Source organism: Lichenostomus cassidix, chromosome 2, assembly GCF_008360975.1.
Source record: "Lichenostomus cassidix isolate B80296 chromosome 2, HeHo_3.0, whole genome shotgun sequence".
Taxonomy (NCBI): Eukaryota; Metazoa; Chordata; class Aves; order Passeriformes; family Meliphagidae; genus Lichenostomus; species Lichenostomus cassidix.
This window is the reverse complement of record NC_139482.1, coordinates 100,569,782-100,590,419: the sequence shown is the minus strand read 5'-3', so window position 1 is coordinate 100,590,419 and position 20,638 is coordinate 100,569,782. Positions and strand designations below refer to the sequence as shown.

The window sequence follows — 20,638 nt, the reverse complement described above, 5'->3', positions numbered from 1 at the left end:
CTTCTTACAGGTATCTAAACAAAGGTCTTGCATCTTTAGATCAAGCTTTCATAAAGCTGTAGTAGAATCTTGGAAAATGGGACCTCTTGCTTATCTGGTCTCAGGACAGGTACCTGAATACCTGAATGACCATCTCACTGACATTATATACCAGAATAATTTTAAGCTTCCTGTTAAGGTATCACTGTCTGCTGAATTTCCCCATTCTTAACACATGGGGAGGGGGAAGTAATTAATACTGGACACTGTGCTGAAAATGGCCTTGGTATCACCGTAACATTAACAAATTGTTGCCCTTGATGATGGAGAAATTGATGATTTTGATATATTACATGCAGTTGCAGGTGGGGGTAGTTTGTTCCTCCAGTAAGATACTTGGGTCTCTCTCAGGGCTTTCTGGGAATGCTGTGGAAACTAGTAGTACTACTTCTTGCAAAACTTTTCTTGTTTCTTATTGAAGAGTAATAAAATTTGGAACACGAGGGTGAATCAAGTGCAGAGGAGTAGAGAACCTGGTAGGTGGGGAGCCAGGTGAATTGTGAGAAGAAATGCAAGAACAAAAGGCCCCTGTTGCATTCCTTTGTAATGATATTGTGTCCATTTAACAGAGGACAACTGTCTCTTGTTCCCCTTCACTTCCTTGAAAGAGCAGACTTTGTATATACTACCTGGATTTTGCATTCTAGTTGCTGAAGTCTTGCTTTCCAGCCTCCATTTCATAGACAGGAGTTAGGATTGTATATCACATTCTGTGTGCAACAGAAGGTTTTTATGTTGCTCAAATAACACGTGGAAAACCTAACAGTTAATCTATTTAATGCTGCAGATTGTGAAGCTGTTGCTTCGGCATGGTGGAAATCCATTTCAAGCCAACAAGCACGGGGAGAGACCTGTTGATGTTGCTGAAACTGAAGAGCTGGAAATGCTGTTGAAAAGGGAGGTGCCCATCTCTGATGATGAAGACAGTTGCTCAGGTAAAAGTAGCTATTTAATTGCATACTTAAATGCATAATTTCACCTGATGTTAGGTGGCTTTAATCTTTTCCATAGTGTTTGCTGTTAAGACTAGCTGCAGGTAGCAATTGATAGTGCTGAGGTTGTTCCCCACTTTTATTTTTAGAGGTAGTTTGTTAAATTTTTCCATTGAATTATCTGAAATGTGTTTCTGACTTTTTTTTACCTATCTCTCAGTCTTAATTAAGCCCTTCCTACTCTGCAAATCAATTCTTTATTAGAATGGTGGTTTTACCATAGAAAGATACAGAAGAAAATGTCACATTTGTTATGATACATGATACATTTGTTATGTTTTCTGAGACAACTTCTTGGGGGAAAACATCCCCAAAGTCAGTTATTTCCCGCCTTTAGTAGATGAATCAGGAGTCAATGCCTCACATGGGTGTAACTTAGTTACTCACTGAAGAGAAGTCCTGCCAGTGAGGGAACCACTAGTTTCTGAAGGTGACCAGATAGGTAACTTGCTGAAGTGGAGGCAGTAATTTTTGGCTCCTCCTGTATTTCTTCAGGTTGAGGAGTATGTAGCACCCCTTGGAGCACAGAAACAACTGTTGTCTCCTCAAAAGCAAAAGATTCTTGGCTGTGAATAACTTACTTGAGTGCCAGACAGGAGCTTTCATTTGGCTTTCACAGAATCTTCAACAATTCAGAATCTTTTAGGTTAAAGAAATGAGGTGGATTGAAAACTGGCTGGATGTCTAGGCCAGAAGGGTGGTGATTAATGGCACAAAGTTTATTTAGAGGCCAGTAACTGGCGCTGTACTTTGGATCAATACTGGGTCCACTCCTGTGTAACACCTTCAGTAATGGCTGGGATAGAGTGTACCATCAGGAAGTTTCCTAGTAACACAGAACTAAGGAGGAGTGAGTGGAGCACCAGAGGGTTGTGCTGCCATCCAGAGGAACCTCATCGTGTTGGAGAAATGGCCTCATGGAAATCTCATGTAGTTCAACAAGGGGGAATGTAAAGTCCTGCAGCTGGGAAGGAACAACCATCCAAGCAGCAGTACAGACTGGAATCTGAGCAGCTGGGAAAGCAGCTTTGCAGAAAAGGCCGTGGGTTATGGTGGACAGCACCAGCTTGACCATGAGCCAGCAACGTGCCCTTGCTGCAAAGAAGGCCAAGTGGTATCCTGAGCTGCATTGGGAGGAATGTTGCCAGCAGGTCCAGGGAGGTGATCCTTCCTCTCTGTGGTGAGACCACAGCTAGGTGGTGAGGAGCCCAGTTCTGGGCTCCCCTGTACAGGAGAGACATTGACATACTGGAGAGAGTCCAGAGGAGGGCAGGGAAGATGACAAAGAAGCTGGAAAAGCGAAGGTTCAGGAGGATCTTGTTGATGAGTACAAATACCTTAGGGGAGAGTGCAAAGAGGACAGAGCTGGGCTCTTTTCAGCTGCGCCCTGTGACAGGACCAGAGGCAATAGGCACACAGTGAAACACAGGAAGTTCCCTCTGAACAGCAGGAAACATTTTTTTCACTGTGAGAGTGACCAAGCAGTGGCACAGGTTGTCTGGGGAGGCTGTGGAGTCTCTGACCTAGGAGATATTCAAAAGCCTTCCAGGCATGATGCTGGGCAAGTGGCTCTGGGTCTCTGCTTGAACAGGGTGGGTTGAACGAGATGATCTCCAGAGGTGCCTTCCAACCTCAGCCATTCTGAGATCTGTGAAAAGCACATGAAGAAGAGCATCACATCACGTGATTGTAAAAGTTGGTTTCTCTTTCCCAGACAAATAAATAAAAGCCAACCCCTAGGAATGCTTTCGCTTCACATTTTCACTATACTTCAAGGCAAAAAAAAGTATTGCCCTATATTCTGATGTAGTGTTAACTTTTTTGGCGTTAGCATAACCTGAAATAGAATGCATGGTCCTTTTGTTCTAAGGGGCTGTCGTGGCACCACTTCACAGAATCAGCTTCAGCTTAGTGAAATCATTCATCTTAAGACAAATATTTTTACATATGTGTAATAGAAACTGGCTACTATTTAGCAATCGATTCCTCAACAGTCTGCCTGTGCAAGGTATTGCTTAGTTCCCACAGGCTGCTTGCTAAGAGGAGCAGAATGTTCTCTGCAGTTTTTCAAGGAGTCTGTACTGGAGAATAGGTGATCCATCTCCTCTACTTCCATTGCTTTACCTTTAGTCATTAAGGAGTAAGCTCTCTGATGTGTTTGAAATGGGGTGAGATTTTCAATACTGAAGCAAGTAGGGGCATGGAAGAGAGAACCACAACTACTTTGCAAGCGAAGGGTGAAGAATAAGCTGCAAGGAGTGGTTAGAGTTACAGCAGGAAGATGATGGCATGTAGGTGTGGGTGAGAGGGGGAATGTATAAAAAGCTGTTAGCACAGAATTAGTATTATGTTGTGGGTGCTACAGATAGTATAGAAGATAACAGGGACTTCTGGGGTCAATTTTGCTGATACTGAGTGGTGAAATACAAACTACCTGAGAAGCGTGCTGGCAAGGTATGAGTCTTAAACATTGTGTTCTGGCAGCTGGTTCACAGAGGGTACTACTGAAAATGAGGGGGAATCTTGCAGCAGAACTACTTTTTTTTTCTCATTCAGATTTCTGATGTATCGAAGCTGCTCCATCACTTTCCTTACACCATGATTGCAAACTCTTCTGTTACTTTTTATTCAGTATGTCAAATCTCTAGTCCACAGTACTGGATACTACAATACTTAGTTCTTTTTAAAAAGCAAGCTGATAGATTCAGCTGAAGAGGCTTGGTTTGGAACCTTACTGGGAGGGCACAATCTATCCAGAAATACTTCCTAAGCGTTTTTTGAGTTCTAGATTTTCATATGAACAGGTTGTAATAACACTCCATATGTTTCTTGAAGCCTCATTTTAGGAACATCTAATGTTTTGGACTTGCAAGTCCAAGACATGCAGTACAACATGCTTGTTCCATGCAATAGCAGAGACCAGTTGCAGTGAATTATACCATTTATAATACAACATAATTTTTTAATATATACATACGTATAGTCTGATTTCGCCTGTCTGTATCAGTTGCATAAAGATTCACGTGGGAATTTCTTTACATGAGCAGTTCTTTGTCTTGTAAAAGCTTATCTGCTGTTAAAACATGACTGAATAGTTCATGTGGAGGAATATGGTTTGGTTGTTATAGAGGATAAAAGGTGATGAATTCCTAGAGGAATAAATTATCATAGTAAGATGTCCTTGAGAAAGAGTCAGGTTACACAGGAATTATGCACAATAGGTGAAGTTTCCAGAATTTAAAGTGCATTGCTTTTATTAGCAAAAAATTTTAATTAGTATTTTTGCATGCCTAAGTGAGAGCTGTAAAGGGAGGAGAGAACTTCGATTTCATGACTGTTTGTTTTCTCTTAAAAAGCTTAATTCTAGTGAGAAGGTTTGTTGTGTGTTTAAGGTATGTTTTTTTCTTTTTTCATTTGTAAAGAAGCAACTTCTGAACGGAACTATTTTGTCCTGAAGTGTGACAAGTGTCCCATCAGTATTCAATTAATTTTTGGTTTCCTTACTCTAGATTCTGAAGAAGCTCCATCTGTAAACCCTTCCAGTGTAGATGGGAATGTTGATTCAGAAGCAGAAAAGGACTCTGCAGCCAACAACAGCAAACAAACGGTCCCTAGTAAGGCACCACTTCCATCTGCTCTTGATGAGTATGAGTTTAAAGATGATGATGAAGATGAAATGAAAAAAATGATTGATGACAAACATATTCTTAGAAAAGACCCAAAGAAGGAGGATGAGACTGAAGTTGAAAAGACCAGCTTATTTGTGAAACAAGAAAAAGTTGTCTTTTCAAAATCATTCAAAAGCAAAAAGCAGAAACCGTCTAGAGTTCTGTATTCAAGTTCTGAAAGTTCAGATGAAGAAATACTTCAGGACAAGAAGATAGTCTCTCCTTGCTCTGTTTCAGAGTCATCAAATTCTGATGTCAGAGTGAAAAAAGAATATATGGTTACAAATGAACACAAGCAAAAGGGCAAAGTTAAAAGGAAAGTAAAAAATCAAAGCAAAAATAAAGAGAACCAAGAAGTAAAGCAAGAAAAAGAAAATGCTAGAGTAACAAATATAGCTACTTCTGGGTTAGATTCCGTAGATAAAGCTAGAGAGGAAGAAACTTTTAAGAAGTCTTTCACCTCAAAAGAAGATTCTTCTTTACATCTATTTCATATCACTGCTGGAAAATCTCCCAAGCATCCCTGTGGGTTAAGTGAAAAGCAGTCAACACCATTAAAACAAGAAAACACCAAAACTTGCTTATCACCAGGAGGTTCTGAAATAACGTTGCAGTCCGAATTAGTTCGGTATGATCACAACACTGATTCTGATTATCTAGTAGAAAGTTCTAGTGGCAAATCTTGCAAGCACAAAGAAAAAAGCAAGCATCATCAAAAGGATTTTCACTTGGAATTTGGTGAAAAATCTAATCCTAAAATTAAAGAGGAAGATAATAGCTCAACGTTTGAGAATTCAGAGTATACTTTGAGAAAAATTGACAAGGAAGGTAAAACGCTTAAAAAGCATAAATTAAAGCACAAAGAAAGAGAAAAAGAAAAGCACAAAAAGGATCAGGATGGGGAGAGGGAGAAACACAAACATAAAGATAAAGAGGTTCAAAGAAGTATTGAGTTTGACAGAGAATTTTGGAAAGAGAACTTTTTCAAAAGTGATGAAAATGATGATACATTGTTAAATACAGAACATGAATCTCTTTGTTCAGACAGAAAATCAAAGCTAGAAAAAGCCATGGCAAAAGAAGATAAGTTAGTTAAGGAGAGACAGTTCCAGAAAGAGAGAAGTACTAAAGATGACAGAGAAAAAGAGAAGAACAAAAAGGAAAATGAGAAGTTTCTCAAGGATGAAAAAATAAAAGATTCAAAAGAAGAAAAAGAAATTACGCTTGCAGATAAAGAAATCGAATTGTTCTGTTTTGGCGTTAAAGATGAGGGAGCCAGTGTGCATGTAATAGAAAGAGAAGCAGATACTGAAAAGCAGGAGAAAAATTTAAAGGAAAGTAAAGAAAAGACAGAAAAGCGATCCTCAGCCAAAGAAAAAGATGTTGAAAAGACAGAAAGAAAACATGGAGAAAAAGAGAAAAAGTTAAAGCATGAATACAAGATGGAGAAAGAAAAAACAGAAGTAAATGAAAATACAGAGAAAGTAAAGGAGAAGTCCAGTTTTCAGCAAGCAGAAAGATGCCATAAGGAAAATGATAAAGTAAAAAGCATGGGTACTCTTAAAAAAGTTGATGACAAGGAAAGAAATAAAGAAAAAACTGATAAGAAGCATGATAAAGAAAGGGCTGATAAAGACAGACATTGGGCTGAAAGCAAAGAAAGACACTGTACTGAAAGAAAAGTCAAACAGTCTGAAAAAGAATCTGAATATACTAAATCAGAAAAAAATAGAACTAAAGAAAAGGAATTTGAAAAAATCAAATCAAAAGACAAGGAGACCTCATCACTGGCAAACTCAAAACACATGCAAGAAGAAAGGAGATGTAGTAATACAGAAAGCAATAAAACAGTTCATGACAAACTGTCATCTTTGAAAGAAAAATCGAAAGATGATTTGTTGAAAACTCCAGATGGTAGAGAGAAAGATAAAAAAGATAAAGATATAGACCGATACAAAGAGAGGGACAAGCATAAAGATAAACTGCATCAAAGTAGTTTGCTTAAACTAAAACTGGAACATGAGAAACTTAAGCCTAAACCAGCTCCTGCACCAAAAGATGCTCGGCCTAAAGAAAAACGATTAGTTAATGATGATTTAATGCAAACTAGTTTTGAAAGAATGCTTAGCCTTAAAGATCTGGAAATAGAGCAGTGGCATAGAAAGCATAAAGAAAAAATAAAACAGAAAGAGAAGGAACGTTTAAGAAACCGCACTTGTTTAGAGCACAACAAAATGAAGGAGAAACCCAAACACTCGTTAGCTGAAGTAAAAGGCAAAGAACTGATTCGCTCAAAAAGTTCAGAGTTGCCAGATGTTTGTATGAAGGAAAAACAGCAGAAAGATGCTACAAGTAGTAGATCTCAGTCAGTAGATACGAGAAGTGTCACTGTTGCAAAGCCTTCACTGGCTTTAGATAATTTAAGTAGATCCCCCAAATCAGAAAGTGAAAAGATGGGGCTGAGCTCCAGGTCAATGTCCATGGTTTCTGTTGCAAGCTCTGAGGATTCTTGCCATACCACAGTCACTACTCCAAGGCCTGTAATCGAATATGATTCAGACTTTATGCCAGAAGGTTCTGATTCCCAAATGTCTTTTTCGCAGTCACCATTTTTGGCAAGTGCCAAATCACCAGCACTTGTGGAAAAAGAGGCTGATGGTCTTGCTGAGTTGCCAGATCGCATTAAGCCACCTTTCACAAACAGGCTCCCCCAAATGTATGTTAGATCAGCATCTGTTGAAGATGCTAAGTTGGTTTTAAATGACTGTAGGCCTGTTATAGAGGTTCGAAGATGCAGCATGCCTGCTGCAGTTTCTGAACACAGCAAACAGGCTCGAATATCAGAAGAAAATGACCAGAACGTTCTGCCATCAGTTCAGACTTATGGTAGCACTTCTCCTAAACCAGAATTGCTGTGTAGCACACTCGAAAGAGATTTTCAAAGCAGTGTGACTGTTCTGCAGTCAAACTTCACATCATCTCCAAATGGAGCTATTAGCAGCAAGCAGGCAGCCATGGGGACGAGTACCATTAAAGATACTGCTCAGATGAGCCCTTCAGAAGACTCCAACATGCATTTAGAGCCATGTAGTCAAAGTGGTGTGACTCAGCAACCCAAACTATGGGATGTGCCTTTTGACAGACTTAATTCATTAAACAATGAGTGTAACAGCTCAGGTTATGGTGTATCAGAGCAAGATGCTAAAAGTGTTACAGCAATGCACAATTCTGAAAGCAGGACGTTAAAAGAGCAACAAGTATCTGAATTTTTGCCTCAGCACGCTGAAATGAAGGGAGATTCCAGTTCTCAAGAATCTGCATCATTTTTACCTTCACAGTCGCCTTGTTCTTTACCAATCCAACCACTTCCAGTTGTGTCAAAACACGTTTCTTTACCAGGTATTGGCAGTCAAGAGTCATCATTTGTACAGCAGCAAAATCTCATTCAAACTACAACTTCTACTTTGGATACAGATGCTACTAGTACCAGTGAGCTGGAAAATGCTTTCTTCCCTTCAAACATTAAGAAGACTGACACACCCATTGCTGTATATTCTGAGAGCTCTGCAAAGGACATTTCACAGGGCTATGAAAGGGTGAATGATTTACCAGTGGTACCATTAGAGAAAGATACTCCTGAAACTAATAGCAGTTCACAGTTAAATGTGAATTCATACACGTTCAGTAAAGTTGTTTGTAAGAATGCCTTGAGTGAAGCAGATGGTAACACAGCAGATACTTTAGATATTAGAAATGAAAAAGACCAGCCAGAAAAGCTGGTCTCTGTGCATGTTGATAGTAAAGCCAATGCTGATCTCAGTGAACTAAGTTCAGGAATTTCAAAGGGAATTACAAATGAATCAGTTAATAAAAGCCCCTGCACTGCAGACAGGGAAAATGTGTTGGCAGATGATCCACCACAGTACTCCTCTCTGTCCAACTTGGAAAATAGTTCACAACAGATTTCACAGGAAGAGGTTCATAAATACAGCCAAATAGTTAAAGTAGAAGAAGAAGTTGCTGAGGATCAGAAGATGGAACAGCAAGAAGTACCTCAAAGAATCACGAGGAACAGAGCAAATTTGCTTGCTAACCAGGGCAAGCAGAATCCTCTTGGCTGCACACAGACATCAGAAAAAGAGTCTGAATCATCAGCATCTATGAAAGCAAGAATTAGATTAACTGAAGAGGATGATGCTCAGGTACATCATCCACGTAAAAGGAAGGTGTCACGAGTGCCTCAGCCTGTGCAAGCAAACCCTTCTTTGCTGCAGGCCAAGGAGAAGACCCAGCAGTCACTGGCAGCTATTGTTGATTCTTTGAAACTTGAAGAGATTCAGCCATACAGTTCTGAGAGAGCAAACCCCTATTTTGAATACTTGCACATAAGGAAGAAAATTGAAGAGAAGCGTAAACTGCTGTGCAGTGTTATTCCTCAGGCACCTCAATATTACGATGAATATGTGACCTTCAATGGCTCCTACCTGTTGGATGGCAATCCCTTGAGCAAGATATGCATCCCAACTGTAAGTAACATGGCCTTTAAATATACAGTACACTGAAAGGCATGTTTTGGGTTTATTTTTGTAACTTCCATATTCTTCCTAACTCGCTTCTGAGTATTCTGCTAATAACAGTAAGTTGGCATGTGTCAAATTAATATTGACTAATAGCATAATATTTAAAAGCCCCATTTAGTGGAAATACAAACAGTGGTTTCACAGTCATTACAAGACAAACCATGTATGACACCTGTCAAAGGCACACAGACAAATACTGTATTTCAAACTATATAAGGCCTACTCTTTGAGAAGTGAAGCCAGTTATCGAGAGCTTCTCTGACCTTTGCTATCAGTAATTTGGTTAGTTCTAATTAGTCAAAGCTGTTTCATCTGGAGGGGGTGGATGTGCTCTGCTTCAAAATACTAAGTCCATCACCAAATGTTTTAAGTATGAGAGTGCCTGCCAGCTATCTCAAAAGCAGCAGATGTAATTTGCTGTCTTGGCTCTTATAATCCATCAATCTAAAGTGTTCATAATTTTATTTAATAATGGGAAGTTTTTTTCCATTTTACTGAAGAGCATCTGTCATTTAGAGACACTTGTTTAGTTCTAAGCTCTGAATTTCTGAATGGACTAGTTACTATGTCAGCTCATCTAAGATAACTCACCCTTACTTGAGAGTAAAAGCTTTAGCTTTTTCCAATAGAGTTGAAGATTTTTTTGGTGAAGCAATGAATAGTGTAAATATAAAAACCACTTGCTTCCTTACGGAGGTAGTCATCATTCCCTGTACAAGCTGTTTGTTCTCGTTTTTTGAAATTAGTAGGCCAGTTATAGTACGAGGAAAGATGTGGGTAAGATGACTCTTTTGCTTGGTCTGTAAGTGAACCAGGGTGTATGGTAAGCTTTGCCACAATGTACTAGGCTGTCAGCCTTCCCAAGTCTACAAATCTTTCTCAGTAGCTGTTGCAGCTTCTGTAACATCTTTATCACTGGAGGCATAGATTTTTTTTTTTTTCTATAACTGCTGCTAGTCAAGTACATAACTGTCCAAGCTGCAGCTTACTGCTTTGGCATCACACTTCAGTGCTTACTTTGGGATGAGTGGAAAGTAGAGAAGCATGGCATATATTTTTTCCTGCCCCATCTACCTGAGCAATAGAATTCAATTCCCTGTCATAAATGGCAATGTGTGTAGACACCATAAGGAGAGCAGTTATTGGCTTGATATCAAAGTACTGCCTTATAATTCCTTCCTGTCTCTGTTGTTGTGTATAACAGGGACTCTGCAGATAATGAAAGTAAATTTAGGTATTGCCAAACAAAATCACAGGTAAGGAGTTCAGAAAATATCAGAGATGGATGTGTCCTCCCTATTCTCAGTGGCTTTTCTGCTGAAAAGAAAACCCTCTTTGAAATAAGTTGATTAAAATGTAAATATGTAATTGAAGGATTATAGTTGCTGATTTTGGTCTCATTTAGATTTCTGGTTTGCTTCCCTACACAGACATGTTCTGATGATAATGATGTTTTAAACAAGTAATTGTTTGTATGTACTTTGGTCCTGTTAATCTTCTATAGGTGTAGAGAGAACAGGTGGAACTTTTTATTCCAAGCTGCTGGAAGCAAAAAGGAAGAAGATAAATTCTTAGAAGCCAAAATAATTTATTAGAAAATTGGTGTTTATTTTCATTAGTACTAATGTGTAAGACAAAGCATGAGTTTTATTCTAGGTAAGATGATACACAAAGCAATTCAGTTTTGTTTGTCTGAAAAATCTCCAGTGCAACTAAGTGCTTTATTTAATTACTGTCACTTATGCAAATGTACAATTTTGATAAATTTTTTCATGTTTCCTTTCAGAAAAAAAATATACTGTTTAAGAAATTAGTAGTAGTTCAGACAAATTATTGGCAGAGCTTGCTTGTGCACACAATTGAATAATTTAATTATTTTATTTTGTCACCATTGAAAATAATAGTTCCTGTTACAAATACCATAGAAAGGAGTATTGCTAAACCAAGGATCATTTGATTCTCAGAAATGAGCATTTGTTTATTTTACATATTGTCCAAAAAAGTAAAAATAAAGACTATGCCTAGTCTCTCAGAAATGCTGAAATGTTAGTAACATGTGTTGTTACGCCTATGATGTGCAATTTAATAAGCAGCTGTAAAATTACCTTCTGTTGAGTTTGTTTTTCAGTTTTTTCCTTTGATTCTTAATGATTCTCTGTTAACCAAATTTTTGCCTCATCAATTTACATAGAAAGAAAGTAGATACTCTTTCTTAAATTATTCCTGTGTTACAGATACCTCTTTGTGTAGGTCTATGTGAAGACCATATATTTAGCTCTGACACTTGGAATAGTGGGTGTAACATACTGTTCTCTGCATTGGAATTTTAATGATGCACTGTAGATTATCTGATGATCTTCAAACACGCTGTAGGTGGGAACCAGGAGATGGTCTGCTAAAACTTTATTTCCAAAGCCATGTTTATATATTGTGATATATGGCCTGGATCACCTAAGGCTGTTGGGGTATTCATATATGAATGTGGCTTCCCTCTGACCAGTGCAAATACAAAACATGAGGTAGGAGACATTAGGTCAGTTCAAAATAGAATGAAACAAATATGAATCTTCTAACAGTAAATTTCAGTTGTACTTGACTCTGTTGCTTTTCAGATTGTTCCATCCATACGTTCTACAGGGTTCAGTCATCTTTATCTATATTGTCTCCTGAGAAGGAGGCACCAGGGTGATTCACTGCCATCCTCCAATGGCTCTCTGGCAGATGTATTTCTAGTGAAAGGGATTCTGTCCAGTCTCCCTGGCATTGCTGTAGAAACTTAAAAGGTAAAATCTAATTTTAGGGCTTCTACCAGAAATTTATTTTCAAAATGCATGAAATAGAACATTACAGCAGGTCAGTTTGGATGGCCTAGAAGAGTGGAGGTTTGTAGCAGGCACAAACAAGGATTGAAGGTTTGTAGAGTGAAGAGCTGATGTTCTTATTTTGTTGTTTTGAGGGATGCAGGGCATGCAGGAAAGTTGCTGATGGATTTTCATGTGTTGGAGATGGGGAGGGCATGCCTTGAACCTGAGCTCTTGCCAGTCTGACCTGCTCTAATGGCTGGCTCCAAGTGAGGTGGAGCAGAGGCACAAGGCTGAGTTCCGTCTGGCTTTTCTGGGTCATTTCTCAGACTGGGAACAGAGAATTCTCTGAAGCAGGCAGGGCCCCTTTGTTTCCCTCTCTTCTGTACAGAGCCTGGGCCCTTAAGAAATTAGTTTGATATTTTGCTTATACAAAGAACAGAGGCCTCCTTTTTTTCTGGTGTTCAGTTTCATGCTGTGTTCTGGCAGGTCCAACCTATGTGTTTGTGTTTTCCCTATACAGTTTTTGTGTTCTCTTTACTAAAAGCCTCTTTGACTAGAAGGTGCAAGAGGTTCCTCTGGCTGTTCCTGCCTCAAAACCTTTAAGTTAGGCTTTCTGGTCTCAAAAGAAACCCATTTCTTTTGTCTGAATCCAGTGCTGGTTCACAAGCCGAGATTTCCAGCAGGTGGTGTGTGACTACCCAAATCCTGTTTTCAGACTCTGAGGCTCACTCTTCCCAAGCCTCCAAGAAGAGAGGAAAAAACTGATCATTCCACAAACGACTGTAACCAAACCTAGGTCTGTATTTAGGTGTACATTTTGGCAGGCAGTGCTGGGCTGGGTGGGAGTGACGAGTTTATGGATGTATCCAGTGGCAGTAGGGATGGCTGGGGTCACAGAGGCCTGTCAGTGTCACACAAGTCTGAATGTTACCTGCTGTGTTCAGGGCTGTACATAATCTGCTGAAACAGTCCTACACATAAAAGTCCACTCAAGTCTGCTGTTCAGATGATAAACTCCTTGTTGGACTTTTTCTACAGTGTTGATTCTTGTTTCTGTTGAAAAATTAAACTATCTGTAAATTTAGGGGAATAACTATATTCAAATAATATTTGAAATGTAGTGACAGGACAAGGGTGAATGGCTTCAAACTGAGAGAGGGCAGGTTTGGATTAGGTATTAGGAAAAAATTCTTCACTGTGAGGGTGGTGAGGCACTGCAGCAGGTTGCCAAGAGAAGCTGTGGATGCCCCATCCCTGCAAGTGTTCAAGGCCAGGTCGGATGGGGCATTGAGTAACCTGGTCTAGTGGGTGGCATCCCTGCCCACAGCAGGGGGCTTGGAACAAGATGACCCCTAAGGTCCCTTCCTACCCAGGTCGTTCTGTGATTCTGTGAAATTTAGGTGATATGGATGCTTGCCAACTCTGAAATTTTTATTTCTGGAAAACTTAGATGCATAAACCCAAAGATTATTTTTAGACAGATTGTGTATCTTGCTTCTTACTCCGTGTTCTTCTCTGTAAACAAAAGAACTGAGATTTTGGGAGATGTTTTGGGGTTTATTAAAATTAAAACTTGATATTACTTACAAGCACCTTGTCTTATTTTATTGAAAGACTGACGGCAGTGTTGTACTGTATCATGAATGCAAAGTTTTCAGGGAAAACTAGAATACAGTATATCTCAGGCTAAGCTAAAACACATTGATACCCAGTATGATTGAGACATATTGTTCTAGTGCAATGTTTGTGGTTTGTTGGTGTGGGTTTTGGGGGGAGTGGGTTGTATAAATTTGTTTTTAATACTGATGACTTATTCAAAATGGCATATGCCATGAACTTCACTGGTTTGAGAGTCACACTGTTCTCGCTAAGAAAAACGAAGTGTATCCTGCTTAGTAGTTTGAAATGTGAAGGAGTTGAATGACCTTTTATACCAAATAATAATTTAAGGGATGAACTGCAATTAATTATTCATTATATTCTTTAATTCCAAAGACACTGACTAACTTCAGTTGATGAAAAAATTGTCCTGAAATAATTTTCCAGTATAATAATTACTCAGTCATTTCTGGTAGATAAATCACTTTGTTACTGGAATGTATAGGTGCAAGATTGTGGATTAAACTAGATTATTAGCATCAGTGTGTCTTTATTTCCATAATGAATTTATTACTTCTTGACAGTTGAAGGATCTATTTTATTGAAGGGAATTATTTATGTTTGTGTTAGGTACAAGGTAGGGTGTAGTAACTGTAGGTATGTATTTGAGCTGTGGTTTTTGAATGTCATTGGTAGTAGGTAGTGTTTCATGTAGTCTGAATGGGTCTTTCCCAAGCAGTTCCAATGCTCTTAGATCTGTCACTTGTTAAAACCCATGCTGAACTGTCAGAAGTGGCATAAAGAAAAGTAAACTTTGGATGGGAGCTTTAAAAGTCCCAAGATGCTTATTAGTTACTTCTCCAAAAGCATCTGATTTCTGCAGTTGCCAGGAGGGCTCCAGGTGCCCTGTCAGTGTTTGTCATACAGCTCAGACTAGACAGCAATGCTGGTTGTTTACGGTAATTGACTAAAGATACAAAATGTTTATAGTATAGCAAATCAGTAATGCCACTGACTGGCACTCAAGTCTTTCTGATCTTTTTAAATTATTTTCTTTTTAAGGAATAAGTTGTTTCAAAAACTTTTTTGAATAAGTGACAAGAAGAATTTTTCAAGCTGCTGTCTGGGGCTCTAGTCTGCTTTTTGTGCTTGCCTGTGTTCTGCATGATTGCAATATTAAGAGTATGGTTGGTTATCTTTTGTGCAGCATAAAATGCTGTTGCCACTGTATGAATGTATGAAGTGTTTTTCTTTTTTTATATTTTGCAATACTTCTCTTTTTTTGCTTTGCTCTTGCATTTTGCTAGGCAGTTTTTATCTTCTCAAAATGAACAGCTGTGCTTTAAAGAGTTTAAAACTGAAAGAAAGTTGTATTTTTGCTGTATTCTACAGTATAGCCCTTTAAAAAACAGCTATGGAGTGCTGATAATGACTAGTTAAAAGCACTAAACAGCTTGAAATGCCATTTTCACTTGGGTTTATTAATTTTATGGTACATAATCCTTAAAACCTTTTATTGCAAACACATTGAATTCACATAATGATGGGAAAGTAAGAAACTCCTGTTTTTCCTAAAAAATGCCTTGCATATGGTTTCTTGGGTCTTTTTTAATAGATCATATGAGCAATGCTAAACATCTTAAATACATATTCACTATACTATTTGTAAAACTTTTTCCACAGATTACACCACCTCCGTCACTGTCGGACCCACTTAAGGAACTATTTAAACAACAGGAGGTTGTAAGGATGAAACTACGTTTACAGCACAGTATTGAAAGGGTAAGACTAATTTATTTTCTTATTTCCCAGATTTAAGCTTTAGGATTTTTTTCTTTTTCAATGAACAGACTACATATTTCTCAATTTAACAGTGTTTTTAGAAGTAATCTTCTTTTCATCCAAATTTATGAATTGGAGAAACTTGTAAGAGGGGAAAAAAATTGTTTGGACAGCTGTTAGCAGAATGCTAAAGTTGGTAAGATAGCAGCTTTTTCCTGTTAATTGCTATAAGTTTTCCTAGAGGCAGTGGGAAGAAAGCTTCAGACTGTAGTTTTGAAAGTTAATGATGGTTGTAGACTTCAGAACCAAATTGACTGAGTTAAAAGAATTGAAGAAACAGTAAACTCTGTATTGAGAATATGCACCATCCCTGGCAGTGTTCAAGGCCAGGCTGGATGAGGCCCTGAGCAGCCTAGTTGCTCAGGTCTAGTTGGAGGTGTTCTTGCCTGCAGCAGGGGGGTTGGAACAGGGTGGTCTTTAAGGTCTCTTCCAACCCAGACTTTATGATTGTAACCAAAGGAAAGATGTTCCTTTTCCTGGTTTCTGAAGAACACAAAATACGGTATAATATTACAATCCACATTTTTCTATTTTGATAAAAGTTAGAGCCATTTTACTGCAGAGCAGTAAACACACACATACATTCTTCTATGCCTTAAAAAATTGTGCATATTTATAGTTATTTTGCTCATATAAGCTGTTCTTCAAATGAAATGCACTTTATGCAACTGCTAGTCAAGCTTTGTCAAGTGAGTTACATTTTTCTTGCCTAGTTTAGGAGAGAATATTTATCCAGTTGTGAATTTAGGGAGTTTTCTGCACGTTGTTTAAAAAGAAAGAAATATCCTGCAAATTATATTTCTGCTTCAGTTTGCTTGGCCATTGTGGCTGAAGCGACAAAAGTCTTCATACAGTCAACACTCACAAACCTATATCCCAATCCTGTGCTCCTCCTACCTTTCATCTTTCACCACCTTCATTAACTGGAACTTGCCTGAGTAAGTGGGAACACTCAGCCATCAGTGGAGACTGGGCTAAGGAGGTGTTTTCAGTTCTGACATCTACTCTTTGCATCACTGAATTAAAATTGTGGATGTGATTCGAAGAACAGCCTCTCCTACCTTCAGCAGCCCATTTCTCATGCTGTTCAAAAGTGTAAACTGTAGAAAGAAATGTTAAAATTAGTGGGCATTTTTATGAATGCTTAACTTACTATATGTTTGTTTATATGTTGATACCTCGATTAGGAAAAGCTTATTGTCTCTAATGAGCAAGAGGTTCTACGTGTTCACTACCGAGCAGCAAGGACCTTGGCTAATCAAACTCTGCCCTTCAGTGCCTGCACTGTGCTGCTGGATGCTGAGGTGTACAACGTGCCTCTGGATGCTCAGGTAAAGAGGTGTCCTTCACAGTTTCAGACAAAAAGGTCTTTCCAGCCTGACTCAAATGAAGCTTCAGTGAGTGAGAGAGAGAGTTCAGAGAGAACTCTGTACTGTACCAAAATTATCATTGATTTGCTTGAATTGAAGATTTTGCTCACTATGGATTGTTACTTATTGGGCCTCAATTGGATGTACAGTAATCAGAGGATATGGGTGTATGTACATGGTTTTCTGTTTTGTACCATGTCTGGTTTTTTTTCACCTCCAAAAACAATGAGACCGATAAAATAAGAACATGCCTCTGCTGATTTTGTTATACAAACAGATTTTGGTCATGACCAGAATGTGGTTTTGAAGCTTACAAACATATCTTAAACAAGAACAAAGAAATTATCAGCATAGAAGATCATTTCTATCAGTAATCCAGACAACTGGAATGCAGTAGGGTGTGAAGTCATGAAATTGGTCTATGAAATTTGGGAAATGTTATGTGGAGGTACCCACATTATACTTTCCTCCTTTGTATAAGGCAGTCACTAGACCTGTTCCATAAAGAACAGATGACCAGCAGTGAAATGTTAAATGCTACCAGATGAAATAACCTGTCTCAAAATGACTTCAGGCTCCATATGACTTATTTATGCTTTGTTATTTACACGTTCAATGTGGGGATTTAGTCCTGATTAAAACATAAAATAAGCAATGTGCTTCATAATCTGTGTATGTTGTATGACTATCACTCAAAAGTTGGCTGCAGCTGTATCTCTAAGAAAAAATAATCTCATGGTATTTTGTTTAATGGGAAGAATATAGATGCATAAGAAAACATTGTCTTGTAATGCATTCTGCCATTTTCCTGTTACCTGGTTAGCAAATCTTGATTTTGTTCTCCAGAAAGGTCAGTCTTTGCAGATTTTGTTGGGCTGCTTTTTTTTCCTGCTGCTACAGTGTACAAATTCCTCCAATGTCTTCTTTTCTCCCTAAAAGAGTAACAGCAGCTTGTTGTATTTGGTGGTTGTTATTTAAATATTATATTGGCATAGCCTGGCTTTAGGACTATGTAGAGAGTATATCTAGTTTCTCACACTGAGCAGATGTGGCATTTCAGATTCTTACGAAATAGTTGAGTTATAAAAAAAATATTTCATTAAGCAGGACATAAGACAGATCTGCTCACTTTTTTTAATCTCCTTTTGGGGATTGTGATGGTAAAAATATTTTTTATTAGGGCATTCAGTACTTGTGTAGCTGAATGCCCTAATAAATGGTTAAATCGGGCTGCTTAAGTTTTCCTTCTTTAATGTTTTTGCTTTTCCCTGAGGGAATATTGATTTGATTTGTTCCTGAATTTTAAAAAGAGATACTGTAAATCTGTGGAAGGATCTGCCTAGTATTAGTTAAGACTTTAAGGAGTAAATCTTTAAACCTCCCACTCTAAATTTCAAAAACAGAGTGCAGTAAATAGCCTGAGGGAATCCAAAAATACCCATTTTTAGTGAGCAGCTGGCTTGCAGTGGAAGTGTTGGTCAACATTTATGCTTAGATATACATTTGTACCTTGAATCTCTTTTTCTATCAGAAGCAGTGTTTGTGGGATTGTTTATTGTTTGTGTCCCACAGAGAAGGTTTTGTGTTTTAAGGTATGTTTAAGGTTGAATCATCAAATAACTTAGATTTTGAATAAATGTTTGTTCTTTTGCAGACTGATGACAGCAAAACATCGGTGAGGGATCGATTTAATGCAAGACAGTTCATGTCATGGCTACAGGATGTTGATGATAAGTTTGACAAATTAAAGGTATATTCTTTGTCTTTCCACTTTAAAAAAAAAACTAATGTCACTATGAAGATGAGATGAATAAACAGTAGATCCATGTGCAGAACCATAGGCTTTTGTGGAGGTAACACAAAGGAGGGTCTGTCAGTATAAAAGAGCCCTAACTTCTGTTGCCATGTAGTGTAATAGAATAATTTCAAATTTCTAAATATATACTGGAATTATTTACTATCACCAGAGAGGCTCTTAGACATACTTCCTGAGTTCAAACATGTTGCAATAATATTTTTTCAAATACTTCAATAACTTCTTTCTTGATTTTAAACCAGACGTGCCTTCTGATGAGGCAGCAGCACGAAGCAGCGGCGCTAAACGCGGTGCAGAGACTGGAGTGGCAGCTTAAACTGCAAGAGCTTGATCCTGCTACATACAAATCCATCAGCATTTATGAAATTCAGGAGTTTTATGTTCCTCTTGTTGATGTTAATGATGACTTTGAATTGACGCCCATATGACAGCCAGCCCCATCTGGCTCGCCCCTCCCCATGGACAGCTGGAGACTGAGGTGCAGTGATACACAAAGGTGTTTTTCTTTTGAGACAGAGCACTTCATTCTGTGGAATACTGCCTTTCTCAATAATTCAGGTGTTCCTGCAGAGAAGTGTGACACAGACTCTTGTTCAAACATGGAAGATGGATGCGAATTTTAAATTCGGATTCCCAATAACTGCTGTTAACGTATATTCTAAAATTGCCTGTTGCTTTATTGCTCATTGCTGAAAAAGATGACAAAACCTGGTGAGTTTGCAGCGCTGGAAGCTGTTAATAACTAAAACATCCACCAAAAAGCAAATGATACTTAAAATCTGCTATAAAGCTTAGTATTATGAAATTTCAGTAACAGTTGAACTCCCACAGAAAAATGAGAAAACCTGTGGAAGAAAATGTAAGACTTGGAGGAAAATAGTCAATTAATCTTATTATGTTTTGTAAATTACTGTACAGATTTCTTTTTGGAAAAAAGATGTAATATTGTCTTCATTTTTAAATAATTTATTTTATACATATTGTGCAAATGTAAATAGTCCTGTAATTAATTTTCAAACCTGTATAAAATAGATATTTTAACTGTAAAACTGTTTTTGTCTAATGTTTTACTGGACCAAAGTTGTCGTTTTTATTAAGTGTAGTGTGTTCCTGGTTGGCAGTTCCTTTTTGTATGGCATGCATTTGATTTAGCTGCTTGTTTCATCACCCATCATAACTGTAAAAGGATTGAACTGTATTGCATGCTCCACAGGATTCTGAACTCCTTCCCTTTAATAACTGATACCTAAACTATTGTAATATTTACAAAATCATACTTCATATTAGTCTGCTGTTGTAATGCCATACCTATGACTTCCTATACTGAAAATATTTTTGTGTAAAACAAAAAAAAAAAAAAAAAAAACCCTTTTGCTCTTATATGGTGGTCTCGTAATAGAGCCTATTTTTTCCAACAAAATGCCTTTGAATTAAAATTCCTAAATTGTATATTGTCTATTTTAATATTATCTATGGAAGGGATATGTAAATAGTTGTAAATATAATATTTAATAAATTTTATTGGTCATGTTATTAGTTGGAATTTTTTACTACTGGAACACTCGATACATTAAACCTTAGCATTCCTGGAACATATAAGGAGGCTCAATGGAAAAGTTTAAAAAGTTCCCTGTGTTGTGAAATTTAATGCTTTTTTATTCTTAGTACTGTTAATGAGCAGACAGTTAATTATTTATTAGTAGGAGGTTACAGATATTCATGAAAAAGATTTGTTACCCTCCAGGTGATAAATTATTGAAGAATGCATGGGATCTGATGTCTGTGAAATTATTTCTGAAAGAAACAAGGCTTGGGCAGGAGACCTGGTTACTCAGAATGAGATTTAAAATCGTTGGTTTGAACTGATTTTGTGTTATGAGGTGAGCCACTACAGAGAACTTATTCCTCGTGCTGGTGTGAATATCCAG

General features: G+C 37.9%; 1 protein-coding gene across 3 annotated transcripts in view; it reads left to right on the top strand.

Annotated features, from left to right (window-relative positions):
- ANKRD12 (ankyrin repeat domain 12) overlaps window positions 1–20,243 on the top strand; it is a 58,929-nt gene extending 38,686 nt beyond the window's left edge. For all 3 annotated transcript variants that reach the window (XM_085052553.1, XM_085052555.1, XM_085052554.1), the window contains 6 exons: window positions 827–974; window positions 4,541–9,225; window positions 15,366–15,464; window positions 16,712–16,855; window positions 18,549–18,644; window positions 18,953–20,243. In XM_085052553.1, coding sequence (XP_084908679.1) covers window positions 827–974; window positions 4,541–9,225; window positions 15,366–15,464; window positions 16,712–16,855; window positions 18,549–18,644; window positions 18,953–19,138 — 5,358 coding nt within the window. In that variant the 3' untranslated portion in view covers window positions 19,139–20,243. The remainder of the gene's footprint in view (window positions 1–826; window positions 975–4,540; window positions 9,226–15,365; window positions 15,465–16,711; window positions 16,856–18,548; window positions 18,645–18,952) is intronic.
- The last annotated feature ends 395 nt before the right edge of the window (window positions 20,244–20,638 follow it).